At 53.4% G+C, this 13,752-nt stretch overlaps 1 protein-coding gene across 1 annotated transcript in view; it reads left to right on the top strand.

Annotated features, from left to right (window-relative positions):
* The window catches only part of LOC119971561 (lysosomal acid phosphatase-like), a 153,603-nt gene that overhangs the window by 68,399 nt on the left and 71,452 nt on the right, over positions 1-13,752 (top strand). Inside the window, exon 6 of the mRNA XM_038807253.1 lies at positions 12,617-12,703. Within this exon, the coding sequence (XP_038663181.1) occupies positions 12,617-12,703 (87 nt within the window). The remainder of the gene's footprint in view (positions 1-12,616; positions 12,704-13,752) is intronic.

Below are 13,752 nucleotides of genomic sequence, written 5' to 3'. Positions count from 1 at the left end.
GAAAGCCTCCCCCTGTGGTGCCTCCCAAGGCCATCTTTGATACTTTCGTAACACGATATGCAAGAGGGTCAGTCAAGGGATGAAATTTGGGAAAAATGTCCCATAATAATGTACTAATCCCAGGAAACATTTTCACTCCGTGGTGTTTCTTGGAGTTTGTGCTTCCATGATGGCTTTTACCTTGTCCTCTACCAGATGTAAGCCGTTTTTATTCACCCAATAGCCCAATTGGGCTGCTTTAACACAGTGGGCTAAACAGCTGGCTTGTAATGCAGAACTTGGCCAGCGGCGTGGGTTCGATTCCCGTACCATTCCCCGAACAGGTGCCGGAATGTGGTGACTAGGGGCTTTTCACAGTAACTTCATTGAAGCCTACTTGTGACAATATGAGATTATTATATTATTATTTATTCTCGTGAAAAATACATTATTCCCTCTTTCAATGTACCCCTTCTTGAGAACCTCTGCAAGATTTCTTCTAGGTTCACCAGGTGCTCTTGTTCTGAAGTCCACATGACTAGGACATAATCCAAGTGCACCTCCACTTTGGGTAACCCTTGGAGTATGTTCTCCATGATCCATTGGAATATGGTGCATGCTGATGAGCCCCTGTTGCTTGTAACGTACTTAACAAGAAGGCTCATCTAATTTAAGTTGAAGATGGGTATGCACGGTAGCACAAGTGGAGAGCACAGTGACTTCACAGCGCAAGTGTCCCAGGTTCAATTCCCCGCTGGGTTACTGTCTGTGCGGAGTCACTGTCTGCGTGGGTTTCCTCCGGGTGCTCCGGTTTCCTCCAACAGTCCAAAGACGTGCAGGTTAGGTGGATTGGCCACGCTAAATTGCCCTTCGTGTCCAAAAAGGTTAGGAGGGGTTATTGGGTTATGGGGATAGGGTTGAGGGCTTAAGTGGATCGGTGCAGACTCGATGGGCCGAATGGCCTCTTTCTGCACTGTATGTTCTAATCCCCAAAATTTGCAATTTGTGAAACTGAGGGAAGACTACTAAACCACAAGAGTGATACACTGACCAGTAGGTATCTTTTATGTTAAAGCAAGCTTTAATTTAAACATAGTATCAATCACATTCGCGACACAGTAATTGTCATGGGCCAGGGTTTAGAGAACCCCAAACTGTATCATGGAGTTCACCTGACCCACAACTTTTAATAGATTGTAGTAATGGGGAGCACACGGGCCTACTTTGCAGGCGTGATGCACCAGAGATCTACAGTACTTTTAAATTAAAACAATGTTTACTTATGAAACCAGTTAACACGTTATAAACCCACAGTAAACATCTTAACAACTATAAACACCAATCCTCCCCACAGAAACAATATTCTATAAATAACCCTTAATCTTTCCTTATTAACATCCATAAGACAAAAAACCCTTTTTAACTTCACTAGGTTTAAATTCACTACTGAAAGCAGTCAGCACTTTGAAATCACCCAGTTCATCTGGAGACAGTCTTGAGTTTGCAGAGAGAGATCCTTATGCAGCTCCTTGTTTTGCCTGCAGCTATCCAGCTCCCAAAATGAAACTAAACGCACCCAGTAGCAAACAGCTTAAAAACAAAAGTAAAGCAGACAGACAGCCCAGCTCCACCTTCACTCTGATATCACTGATAAACACCCATTTCTTAAAGGTACATCCACTACAGATATTTTTATGAACACCCATTTCTTAAACACCCATTTCTTAAAGGTACTCTCACGGGTATCGTGGGCAGCACGGTAGCATTGTGGATAGCACAATTGCTTCACAGCTCCAGGGTCCCAGGTTCGATTCCGGCTTGGGTCACTGTCTGTGCGGAGTCTGCACATCCTCCCCGTGTGTGCGTGGGTTTCCTCCGGGTGCTCCGGTTTCCTCCCACAGTCCAAAGATGTGCAGGTTAGGTAGATTGGCCATGATAAATTGCCCTTAGTGTCCAAAATTGCCCTTAGTGTTGGGTGGGGTTACTGGGTTATGGGGATAGGGTGGAGGTGTTGACCCTGGGTAGGGTGCTCTTTCCAAGAGCCGGTGCAGTCTCGATGGGCCGAATCGCCTCCTTCTGCACTGTAAATTCTATGATTTCTATGATTTTTACATGACATAATAGCTTTTCAATTAACAGTTAGAACAGTTTTTAAATAGGGGAAAAGGAACTTTAACTCCCTATCTATAACTGCCACTATATATTTCAATTAAACAACCCAATAGAGTTCAAATGCCACACATAAATAAAGTTAACAATCAGGGTTACTTGCTTCTCTGTGTAGACCTTTGGAGAGAGACCATTTCAAGAACAACCTGAAAATCCTGCTGTTTTGTCAATCTAAAATCTCATGGCAAACTGCAAAAATACAGACAGACCTGGCTCCTCCCGTTAATAACATCATCTATATCCCAAGCATAAAGCATTCTACAGTATACTCTGGCTAAGATGTCCCTTGGCCTGCTTACTGAACACAATTCCTCAAATGATCTACACCCTGGCAGCACAGTGGTTAGCACTGTTGTCTCACAGCTCCAGGTACCCGGGTTCAATTCCAGCCTTGGGTCACTGTCTGTGTGGACTTTGCACTTTCTCCCAGTGTCTGCGGGGTTTGCTCCGGTTTCCTCCCACAGTCCAAAGATGTGCAAGTTATGTAGATTGGCCATGCTAAATTGCCCCTTAGTGTCCAAAAGGTTAGGTGGGGTTACATGGGCTCAAGCAGAGTGCTCTTTCCAAGGGCCGGTGCAGAAGGCTTCCCTCTGCACTCTAGGGATTCTCTGATAAGCAATGAATAAAAGCAAATTACTGCGGTTGCTGGAATCTGAAACCAAAGAGAAAATGCTGGAAAATCTCAGCAGATCTGGTAGCATCTGTAGGGAGAGAAAATAGCCAACGTTTCGAGCCCAGGTGACCCTTTGTCTATGATAAACAATATTCATTAGCCATCTATATGTAAACAAATAAATAATTAAAATCAATAATGACATCACCTTTACAACCCTTTAATTACATCCTCAGCAGACATACAGACATACTGCTTCTATATATTTGAAACCAGGATATTTCAATAACATTACCAGAACAAATATAATATGTAACAATTCATCACAGAGGCAAGGGGAGATCTATCTAGCTTGGAACCCCGACTGACAGTTAGCTTATAATCTCTACAGAGGCGGACCAATTTGTCTGTGTTGATGACAAGGATGATACGGCCCACTCTGTGAACTGTATTGAATTATTATGCCTAGGTTTTCCAGGCAATCAAGTTCGGTCGCCACCTTTTCCAATAGGGGGTATGGGAGTATGGAACTGGTCTCACTCTAAACGTAGCAATAGGGTCGACATAAAACTTGGCTTTGGCTCCTCTTATTAACCCAAGTCCTTCCAGGAGAATTCAAGGTATTTGTTGATGAGTTTATACAGTCCTCGCATGTCCAGCCTGAAGATCAGTTCAGCCTGATCTGCTGGGGCCAATCTCTCCCCATTTGATTTGGTCCTTGCCCCTGCACAACGATGATTGGGAGTCAGGCTGATTACTTACTGCCTGTAAGTCACTAGGGTCATAATGGTGCCCTTTATTGGTTCCCCTGTGTACGTGGCTAGTCTGGCCTTCATGTCTTCTAAGCTCTAGTGTTGAATACCAGTTTATAGAACATAGAACAGTACAGCACAGAACAGGCCCTTCGGCCCTTGATGTTGTGCCGAGCAATGATCACCCTACTCAAACCCACGTATCCACCCTATACCCGTAACCCAACAACCCCCCCCCCCCCTTAACCTTACTTTTTAGGACACTACGGGCAATTTAGCATGGCCAATCCACCTAACCCGCACATCTTTGGACTGTGGGAGGAAACCGGAGCACCCGGAGGAAACCCACGCACACACGGGGAGGACGTGCAGACTCCGCACAGACAGTGACCCAGCCGGGAATCGAACCTGGGACCCTGGAGCTGTGAAGCATTTATGCTAACCACCATGCTACCGTGCTGCCCTCTGAAGGTGATCACATGTGTACTCTCCGATAATAGAGACCACAGCTCCCGTATCTACCTCGATTTTAATGGAAGCCCATTTACAAGCAATTCTGCCATTATTGGGGTGATCTTGGTCGTAATGATGTAGCTTAGTTGCATTGTCCCTGTTTCTGGAAGTGGGTATGTCTGCATGGCGCAGGCCAGTACTGGCTTTGGCTTCTTCCCAGAACAGCAAGCATTTTCACTATTCCTATAACTTTGTCTCTTCTGAGCCCTTTGGCGGAGCTTGCAATAGTCCATCGTCTGACATCTGCAACCTTCCAGAACATGTTCCCTCGCATTCTTGGGTCTTCATTGTATTTCCCTGACTGCCTTGTGATGCAAGTTGAGCTCTGATACTGCAATGGACTATATGGCATCTTACTTACACAAACTCCCTCAGTTAAGGAATGGGCACTGTTACACGAGGTCCCTCCCTCTAATCAAAGACATTGCTATTTAATGTCCCTTGTAGTTCTGAAATTTTGCTTTTTTTCTGCATTTTGCAGTGAGAAAGATATTTCGATCGCTTTTTTAAAATATAGGGTGAGTTCTGCCAATAATATTTTTTAGGTTGTCGAGTTGTTTATTCTGCGTACCAATCTGTCTCGCAACATTTTGTTCATGGATGGTCCAAATTCACAATGTTCTGTATATTTTCGTATTTTGGCCAAAAATGCAGTGACAGGTTCCCTCGGGATCTCCCTGCTGTGTTAAAACTCTATCTCTGGAGTATAAGAGGGCTTTGATCAAAGCAGTTTCTTACCAAGTCTACTAAGTCTTTGAACATCTTTAAGTCAGGGACAGGTCAGTCTTTTTTATCTCACTGAATGCCAGGGTCCTACATGCTGTCAGTAAGATCACTTTGTGTTTCTCATCTCATTTCCCGGAAGATGTAATTCATGCGCTCTGTGTATTGGGCCCAGTCTTTGCCGCTTACATCATAGGGGTCAGTTTGAAGTGAGGCTTTTTTTTTCTTACAGGAGAAGCCGCTTGTTCTTGACAATGGAGGTTGCTCAGAGAAAAAAAAACTTGTTTATTCCTTGTCGCCAATATAATAATCTCGCCAAAGTCAGTCTTCCAACAGCATACCCTTTGATTTATATAACAGAAAAGGCTGCAGCCACGACTTTCAGCACGCAAGTCCAGGCTGGGACCTACGGATACCGGCCTGCGTTTTAAACTTCTGCTGTTTGTTTCCCATTGGGCAAGCTCCTGCACACTCAGATTGGGAAGTTCATATTCCACAAAGCCCAAGGGGAGATCTAGTGACCACCACCCTGTGTCCTTCGTGACCATTATACCAAACAAAGAAGAAAGAAAAGTACAGCACAGGAACAGGCCCTTCGGCCCTCCAAACCTGTGCCGACCATGCTGCCTGTCTAAACTAAAATCTTCTACACTTCTGGGGTCCGTATCACAGTGGTTAGCACTGTGGCTTCACAGCTCCAGGGTCCCAGGTTCGATTTCCGGCTGGATCACTGTCAGTGCGGAGTCTGCACGTTCTCCCTGTGTCTGCGTGGGTTTCCTCCGGGGGCTCCGGTATCCTCACAGTCTAAAGATGTGCACGTTAGGTGGATGGGCCATGATAAATTGCCGTTAGTCTCCAAAACAAACAATTAAGTGGGGGATACAGGGTTAAGGGCATAGGGTAGATCCGTGGGCTTGAGTAGGGTCCTCTTTGTAAGGGCCAGTGCAGACTCGATGGGCCGAATGGCCTCTTTCTGCATTGTAAATTCAATTATTCTATGACTGTGGGAGCAGTGGGGGTGTTGCTGCTGGGACGAGGAGCAGTGGGGGTGTTGCTGCTGGGACAGTGGGAGCAGTGGGGTGTTGCTGCTGGGACTGTGGGAGCAGTGGGGTGTTGCTGCTGGGACAGTGGGAGCAGTGGGGTGTTGCTGCTGGGACTGGGAGCAGTGGGAGTGTTGCTGCTGGGACTGGGAGCAGTGGGGGTGTTGCTGCTGGGACAGTGGGAGCAGTGGGGTGTTGCTGCTGGGACTGTGGGAGCAGTGGGCTGTTGCTGCTGGGACAGTGGGAGCAGTGGGGTGTTGCTGCTGGGACTGTGGGAGCAGTGGGAGTGTTGCTGCTGGGACTGGGAGCAGTGGGGGTGTTGCTGCTGGGACTGTGGGAGCAGTGGGGGTGTTGCTGCTGGGACTGTGGGAGCAGTGGGGGTGTTGCTGCTGGGACAGTGGGAGCAGTGGGGTGTTGCTGCTGGGACAGTGGGAGCAGTGGGGTGTTGCTGCTGGGACTGTGGGAGCAGTGGGAGTGTTGCTGCTGGGACTGGGAGCAGTGGGGGTGTTGCTGCTGGGACTGTGGGAGCAGTGGGGGTGTTGCTGCTGGGACTGTGGGAGCAGTGGGGGTGTTGCTTCTGGGACTGTGGGAGCAGTGGGGGTGTTGCTGCTGGGACTGTGGGAGCAGTGGGGGTGTTGCTGCTGGGACGAGGAGCAGTGTGGGTGTTGCTGCTGGGACTGGGAGCAGTGGGGTGTTGCTGCTGGGACTGTGGGAGCAGTGGGGGTGTTGCTGCTGGGACTGGGAGCAGTGGGGGTGTTGCTGCTGGGACTGGGAGCAGTGGGGGTGTTGCTGCTGGGACGAGGAGCAGTGTGGGTGTTGCTGCTGGGACTGTGGGAGCAGTGGGAGTGTTGCTGCTGGGACTGTGGGAGCAGTGGGGGTGTTGCTGCTGGGACGAGGAGCAGTGTGGGTGTTGCTGCTGGGACTGTGGGAGCAGTGGGGGTGTTGCTGCTGGGACTGTGGGAGCAGTGGGAGTGTTGCTGCTGGGACTGTGGGAGCAGTGGGGGTGTTGCTGCTGGGACGAGGAGCAGTGGGGGTGTTGCTGCTGGGACTGTGGGAGCAGTGGGGGTGTTACTGCTGGGACAGTGTGAGCAGTGGGGGTGTTGCTGCTGGGACTGTGGGAGCATAGAACATAGAACAGTACAGCACAGAACAGGACCTTCGGCCCTCAATGTTGTGCCGAGCCATGATCACCCTACTCAAACCCACGTATCCACCCTATACCCGTAACCCAACAACCCCCCCCTTAACCTTACTTTTTAGGACACTACGGGCAATTTAACATGGCCAATTCACCTAACCCGCACATCTTTGGACTGTGGGAGGAAACCGGAGCACCCGGAGGAAACCCACGCACACAGGGGGAGGACGTGCAGACTCCACACAGACAGTGACCCAGCCGGGAATCGAACCTGGGACCCTGGAGCTGTGAAGCATTTATGCTAACCACCATGCTACCCTGCTGCCATGCAGTGGGGGTGTTGCTGCTGGGACTGAGAGCAGTGGGGGTGTTGCTGCTGGGACTGAGAGCAGTGGGGGTGTTGCTGCTGGGACTGTGGGAGCAGTGGGGGTGTTGCTGCTGGGACTGTGGGAGCAGTGGGGGTGTTGCTGCTGGGACGGTGGGAGCAGTGGGGGTGTTGCTGCTGGGACGAGGAGCAGTGGGGGTGTTGCTGCTGGGACAGTGGGAGCAGTGGGGGTGTTGCTGCTGGGACTGTGGGAGCAGTGGGGGTGTTGCTGCTGGGACTGGGAGCAGTGGGGGTGTTGCTGCTGGGACTGTGGGAGCAGTGGGGGTGTTGCTGCTGGGACTGTGGGAGCAGAGGGGGTGTTGCTGCTGGGACTGTGGGAGCAGTGGGGGTGTTGCTGCTGGGACTGTGGGAGCAGTGGGGGTGTTGCTGCTGGGACGAGGAGCAGTGGGGGTGTTGCTGCTGGGACTGTGGGAGCAGAGGGGGTGTTGCTGCTGGGACTGTGGGAGCAGTGGGGGTGTTGCTGCTGGGACTGTGGGAGCCGTGGGGGTGTTGCTGCTGGGACTGTGGGAGCAGTGGGGGTGTTGCTGCTGGGACTGTGGGAGCCATGGGGGTGTTGCTGCTGGGACGAGGAGCAGTGGGGGTGTTGCTGCTGGGACTGTGGGAGCAGTGGGGGTGTTGCTGCTGGGACGAGGAGCAGTGGGGGTGTTGCTGCTGGGACTGTGGGAGCAGTGGGGGTGTTGCTGCTGGGACTGTGGGAGCAGTGGGGGTGTTGCTGCTGGGACTGTGGGAGCAGTGGGGGTGTTGCTGCTGGGACTGTGGGAGCAGTGGGGGTGTTGCTGCTGGGACTGTGGGAGCAGTGTGGGTGTTGCTGCTGGGACTGTGGGAGCAGTGGGGGTGTTGCTGCTGGGACTGTGGGAGCAGTGGGGGTGTTGCTGCTGGGACAGTGGGAGCAGTGGGGGTGTTGCTGCTGGGACAGTGGGAGCAGTGGGGGTGTTGCTGCTGGGACTGTGGGAGCAGTGGGGGTGTTGCTGCTGGGACTGTGGGAGCAGTGGGGGTGTTGCTGCTGGGACTGGGACCCTCTCTGCGTGGGGAGGTGGGGGCAGTGGGTAGCATATCAGGGATCCTCTTCCTGACCGGGTTCGGGGAGGGGAGAGAGGTGAGTCCCTGGAACCCTCTCTCCGCCCAGCGGGTGGGTCAGGAAGGGGTGAGGCTGGGTGGGGGGGGAGGGGGGCAGTGTCTCAGTGACACCCTCTCTGGGGGGGGCAGTGTCTCAGTGACGCTCTCTCTGCGGGGGGGGGCAGTGTCTCAGTGACGCTCGCTCTGGGGGGGGGGGGGGGGGGGGGGGGGGGAGTGTCTCAGTGACGCTCTCTGGGGGGGGCAGTGTTTCAGTGACGCTCTCTCTCTGGGGTGGGGCAGTGTCTCTGATCCTCTCTCTGGGGGGGCAGTGTCTCAGTGACGCTCTCTGGGGGGGGACAGTGTCTCAGTGACGCTCTCTGGGGGGGGGACAGTGTCTCAGTGACGCTCTCTGGGGGGGCCAGTGTCTCAGTGACGCTCTCTCTCTGGGGGGGGGGGGGGGGGGCAGTGTCTCAGTGTCTCAGTGACGCTCTCTCTCTGGGGGGGCAATGTCTCAGTGACGCTCTCTCTGGGGGGGCGTGTCTCAGTGACGCTCTCTCTGGGGGGGGCAGTGTCTCAGTGACGCTCTCTCTGAGGGGGGGGGCAGTGTCTCAGTTACGCTCTCTCTGGGGGGGGCAGTATCTCAGTGAAGCTCTCTCTGTGGGGGGGGCAGTGTCTCAGTTACGCTCTCTCTGGGGGGGGCAGTATCTCAGTGAAGCTCTCTCTGTGGGGGGGGCAGTGTCTCAGTGACGCTCTCTCTGAGGGGGGGGCAGTGTCTCAGTTACGCTCTCTCTGGGGGGGCAGTATCTCAGTGAAGCTCTCTCTGCGGGGGGGGCAGTGTCTCAGTGACGCTCTCTCTGGGGGCGGCAGTGTCTGAGCGACGCTCTCTAGGGGGGGCAGTGTCTCAGTGACGCTCTCTCTGGGGGAGTCAGTGTCTGGGGGAGGGACATAGTTAAGCTGCAGAGCTGGGCTGAGAGGTGGCAAGTGGAGTTTAATGTGGAGAAGTGTGAGGTGATTCACTTTGGAAAGAATAACAGGAATGCGGAATATTTGGCTACGGGTAAAATTCTTGGTAGTGTGGATGAGCAGAGGGATCTCGGTGTCCATGTACATAGATCCCTGAAAGTTGCCACCCAGGTTGATAGGGTTGTGAAGAAGGCCTATGGTGTGTTGGCCTTTATTGGTAAAGGGATTGAGTTCCGGAGCCATGAGGTCATGTTGCAGTTGTACAAAACTCTAGTACGGCCGCATTTGGAGTATTGCGTACAGTTCTGGTCGCCTCATTATAGGAAGGACGTGGAAGCTTTGGAACGGGTGCAGAGGAGATTTACCAGGATGTTGCCTGGTATGGAGGGAAAATCTTATGAGGAAAGGCTGATGGACTTGAGGTTGTTTTCGTTAGAGAGAAGAAGGTTAAGAGGTGACTTAATAGAGGCATACAAAATGATCAGAGGGTTAGATAGGGTGGACAGCGAGAGCCTTCTCCCGCGGATGGGGGTGGCTAGCACGAGGGGACATGGCCTTAAATTGAGGGGTAATAGATATAGGACAGAGGTCAGAGGTGGGTTTTTTACGCAAAGAGTGGTGAGGCCGTGGAATGCCCTACCTGCAACAGTAGTGAACGCGCCAACATTGAGGGCATTTAAAAGTTTATTGGATAAGCATATGGATGATAAGGGCATAGTGTAGGTTCGATGGCCTTTAGTTTTTTTTCCATGTCGGTGCAACATCGAGGGCCGAAGGGCCTGTACTGCGCTGTATCGTTCTAAGTTCTATGTCTCAGTGACGCTCTCTCTGGGGGGGGGGGGGGGGGGGGGGGGGGAGTGTCTCAGTGACGCTCTCTCTGGGGGGGGACAGTGTCTCAGTGACGCTCTCTCTGGGGGGGGGGGGGGGGGGAGTGTCTCAGTGACGCTCTCTCTGGGGGGGGACAGTGTCTCTGTGACGCTCTCTCTGTGGGGGGCAGTGTCTCAGTGACGCTCTCTCTGTGGGGGGCAGTGTCTCTGTGACGCTCTTTCTGGGGGGGGCAGTATCTCAGTGAAGCTCTCTCTGGGGGGGCAATGTCTCAGTGACGCTCTCGGGGGGGGGGGGGTGTCTCAGTGACGCTCTCTCTGGGGGGGGACAGGTCTCAGTGACGCTCTCTCTGGGGGGGACAGTGTCTCTGTGACGCTCTTTTCTGGGGGGGGCCAGTATCTCAGTGACGCTCTCTCTGGGGGGGGGCGTGTCTCAGTGACGCTCTCTCTGCGGGGGGGGCAGTGTCTCAGTAACGCTCTCTCTGGGGGGGGCAGTGTCTCAGTGACGCTCTCTCTGGGGGGGGGGTGTCTCAGTGACGCTCTCTCTGGGGGGGGGGCAATGTCTCAGTGACGCTTTCTCTGCGGGGGGGGCAATGTCTCAGTGACGCTCTCTAGGGGGGGCAATGTCTCAGTGACGCTCTCTCTCTGGGGGGGCAGTGTCTCAGTGACGCTCTCTCTGCGGGGGGGGGCAGTGTCTCAGTAACGCTCTCTCTGGGGGGGGCAGTGTCTCAGTGATGCTCTCTCTGGGGGGGGTGTCTCAGTGGCGCTCTCTCTGGGGGGGGTGTCTCAGTGACGCTCTCTCTGGGGGGGGCAGTGTCTCAGTGATCCTCTCTCTGGGGGGGGCAGTGTCTCTGATGCTCTCTACTCTGGGGGGGGCAGTGTCTCAGTGACGTCTGGGGGGGCAGTGTCTCAGTGACGCTCTCTCTGGGGGGGGCGTGTCTCAGTGACGTCTGGGGGGGCAGTGTCTCAGTGACACTCTCTCTGGGGGGGGCAGTGTCTCAGTGACACTCTCTCTGGGGGGGGCAGAGTCTCTGTGACACTCTCTATGGGAGGGGTCAGTGTCTCAGTGAGGCTCTCTCTGCGGTGAGGGGTCAGTGTCTCAGTGATGCTCTCTCTGCGGGGGGGGTGGCAGGGTCTCTGTGACGCTCTCTCTGCGGGGGGGGTGGCAGTGTCTCTGTGACGCTCTCTCTGCGGGGGGGGTCAGTGTCTCAGTGATGCTCTCTCTGCGGGGGGGGGGTCAGTGTCTCTGTGATGCTCTCTCTGCGGGGGGGGTCAGTGTCTCTGTGATGCTCTCTCTGCGGGGGTGGGTCAGTGTCTCTGTGATGCTCTCTCTGCGGGGGGGGGCAGTGTCTCTGTGACGCTCTCTCTGCGGGGGGGCAGTGTCTCTGTGACGCTCTCTCTGGGAGAGGTCAGTGTCTCAGTGACACGCTCTGGGGGGGCAGTGTCTCAGTGACGCTTTCTCTGCGGGGGGGGCAGTGTCTCAGTGACGCTCTCTCTGGGGGGGGCAGTGTCTCAGTGACGCTCTCTCTGGGAGGGGTCAGTGTCTCTTTGACGCTCTCTCTGGGGGGGGGAGTGTCTCAGTGACGCTCTGTCTGGGGGGGGCAGTGTCTCAGTGACGCTCTCTCTGGGGGGGGGGTCAGTGTCTCAGTGATGCTCTCTCTGGGGGGGGGCAGTGTCTCAGTGACACGCTCTGGGGGGGGCAGTGTCTCAGTGACGCTCTCTCTGGGAGGGGTCAGTGTCTCAGTGACGCTCTCTCTGGGGGGGGCAGTGTCTCAGTGACGCTCTCTCTGGGGGGGTGGTCAGTGTCTCAGTGATGCTCTCTCTGCGGGGGGGCAGTGTCTCGGGGACCCACTTTCGGGTGGGGGGGGGTGCAGTGCCTCGGGGACCCTCTTCCGGAGGGGAAGGCTGTCTCAGGGTCCTTTACTCTGAGGGCAGTGTCTTAAGGACCCTCTCTCTGAGGGGAAGGCTGTCTCAGCAACCCTCCGGAGGGAGGAGTGTTTCAGGGACCCTCTCTCTGGAGGGGGGAGTGTCTCATGGACCCTCTCTCATAAAATAGAATACCTACATTGCAGAAGGAGGTCGTTCATTCAATTGAGTATGCACTAACCCTCTGTATCAACACCCTAACTAGGCCCAGCCGCCCTATCGCCGTTACCCCACCTAACCTTTGGATGCTAAGGGGCAATTTATCGTGGCCAATCCACTTAACCTGCACGTCTTTAGACCGTGGGAGGAAACCGGAGGAAAGCCAGGCAGGCATGGATAGAACGCGCAAACTCCACACAGACAGTCAACCAAGATTGGAATTGAACCCGGGCCCATGGCGCTGTCAGGCAGCAGTGCTAACCACTAGTTAGAACAGTGGTGAGGTTGGGGGGGGAATGCATCTGTGATAGTCTTAGGGACTTATTGCCAATGAACTGAGGCACTTTCTGATGTGGTGTTCTGGCTCCCCATCTAGGCCTTGCTGGACATGGTGTCTGAGAAGACCAAGCTGAAGGTGACATTTGAAAATGTGTGGAAACTGTACGATACCATATTGTGTGAGGTGAGTACAGTAAGGCCCTTCCTGTTTAATGACTGTTTATGCCCTTATTTTCCCTTTGTTTTATTTTTGCTGATACCTTTTTGATCCTAGGATGATTGATGGACATGTGTCTTTTAAGGCAAGCAGCCTGTACCTTTAATTCAAGCAGAAGAATCCAGAAGCCTGTGCTGGTGTAAAGTGGAACTGCACACTGGCCGGTATTAGTGAGGGAGATGCGATGGGATCCGGTTGGATTCATTTGTCTGGTGGCCAACGAATTGGCCCAAAAGGCTGCGCTCCACCTGGTAACACGCAGTGACTGGATCTTATCCCAGTGTAAGGGTAACACCTGAGGTTTTGGTTTTGATTCTGCATGAAGGAATAGATCTAGCTAATTCTCTCCAGAAATATCCAGCTAGCTCTCTGCAGGAGGCTGCCTCTCTATCTCTCCAGTAGCCTTTGAGTGCTGTGTTCCTGAAACTACAGAGGCCTGAAGTCAAACCACTAACTCAAAGTAAAATTTGAAACAAAGACTCTGCCTCTCCAAGAAACTTGTGAGTACTACATTTTTAAACTATAGAGAACTACTTCAGGGGCAGCATGGTGGCGCAGTGGTTAGTGCTGCTGCCTCACGGCACCAAGGTCCCAGGTTCGATTCCAGCTCTGGGGCACTGTCCATGTGAAGTTTACACATTCTCCCCATGTTTGCATGGGTCTCACCCCCATAACCCAAAAGATGTACAGGGTAGGTGAATTGGCCATGCTAAATTGCCCCTTAATTGGAAAAAAATAATTGGGTACACTAAATTTTTGGGGCAGCACGGTAGCATGGTGGTTAGAATAAATGCTTCACTCCGAGGCCCCGACTGTAGAACTCCTGGCGGAGAGAAAAGAATTACAAAGGAACTTTGACCTGCTCTCCACCAGGAAAGCAGTACACCAACTCCGCCAGGCACGCGGGGCCCTATACGAACACGGAGACAAAGCCAGCCGCCTGTTGGCCCACCAGCTGAGAAAGCAGGCAGCCAGCAGAGAAATTGCGCAAATCAGAGATACCAGAGGCACGTTGG

Source organism: Scyliorhinus canicula, chromosome 9 (assembly GCF_902713615.1).
Source record: "Scyliorhinus canicula chromosome 9, sScyCan1.1, whole genome shotgun sequence".
NCBI lineage: Eukaryota > Metazoa > Chordata > Chondrichthyes > Carcharhiniformes > Scyliorhinidae > Scyliorhinus > Scyliorhinus canicula.
The sequence above is the reverse complement of the archived record's forward strand: the minus strand, read 5'-3'. Positions and strand labels throughout refer to the sequence as shown.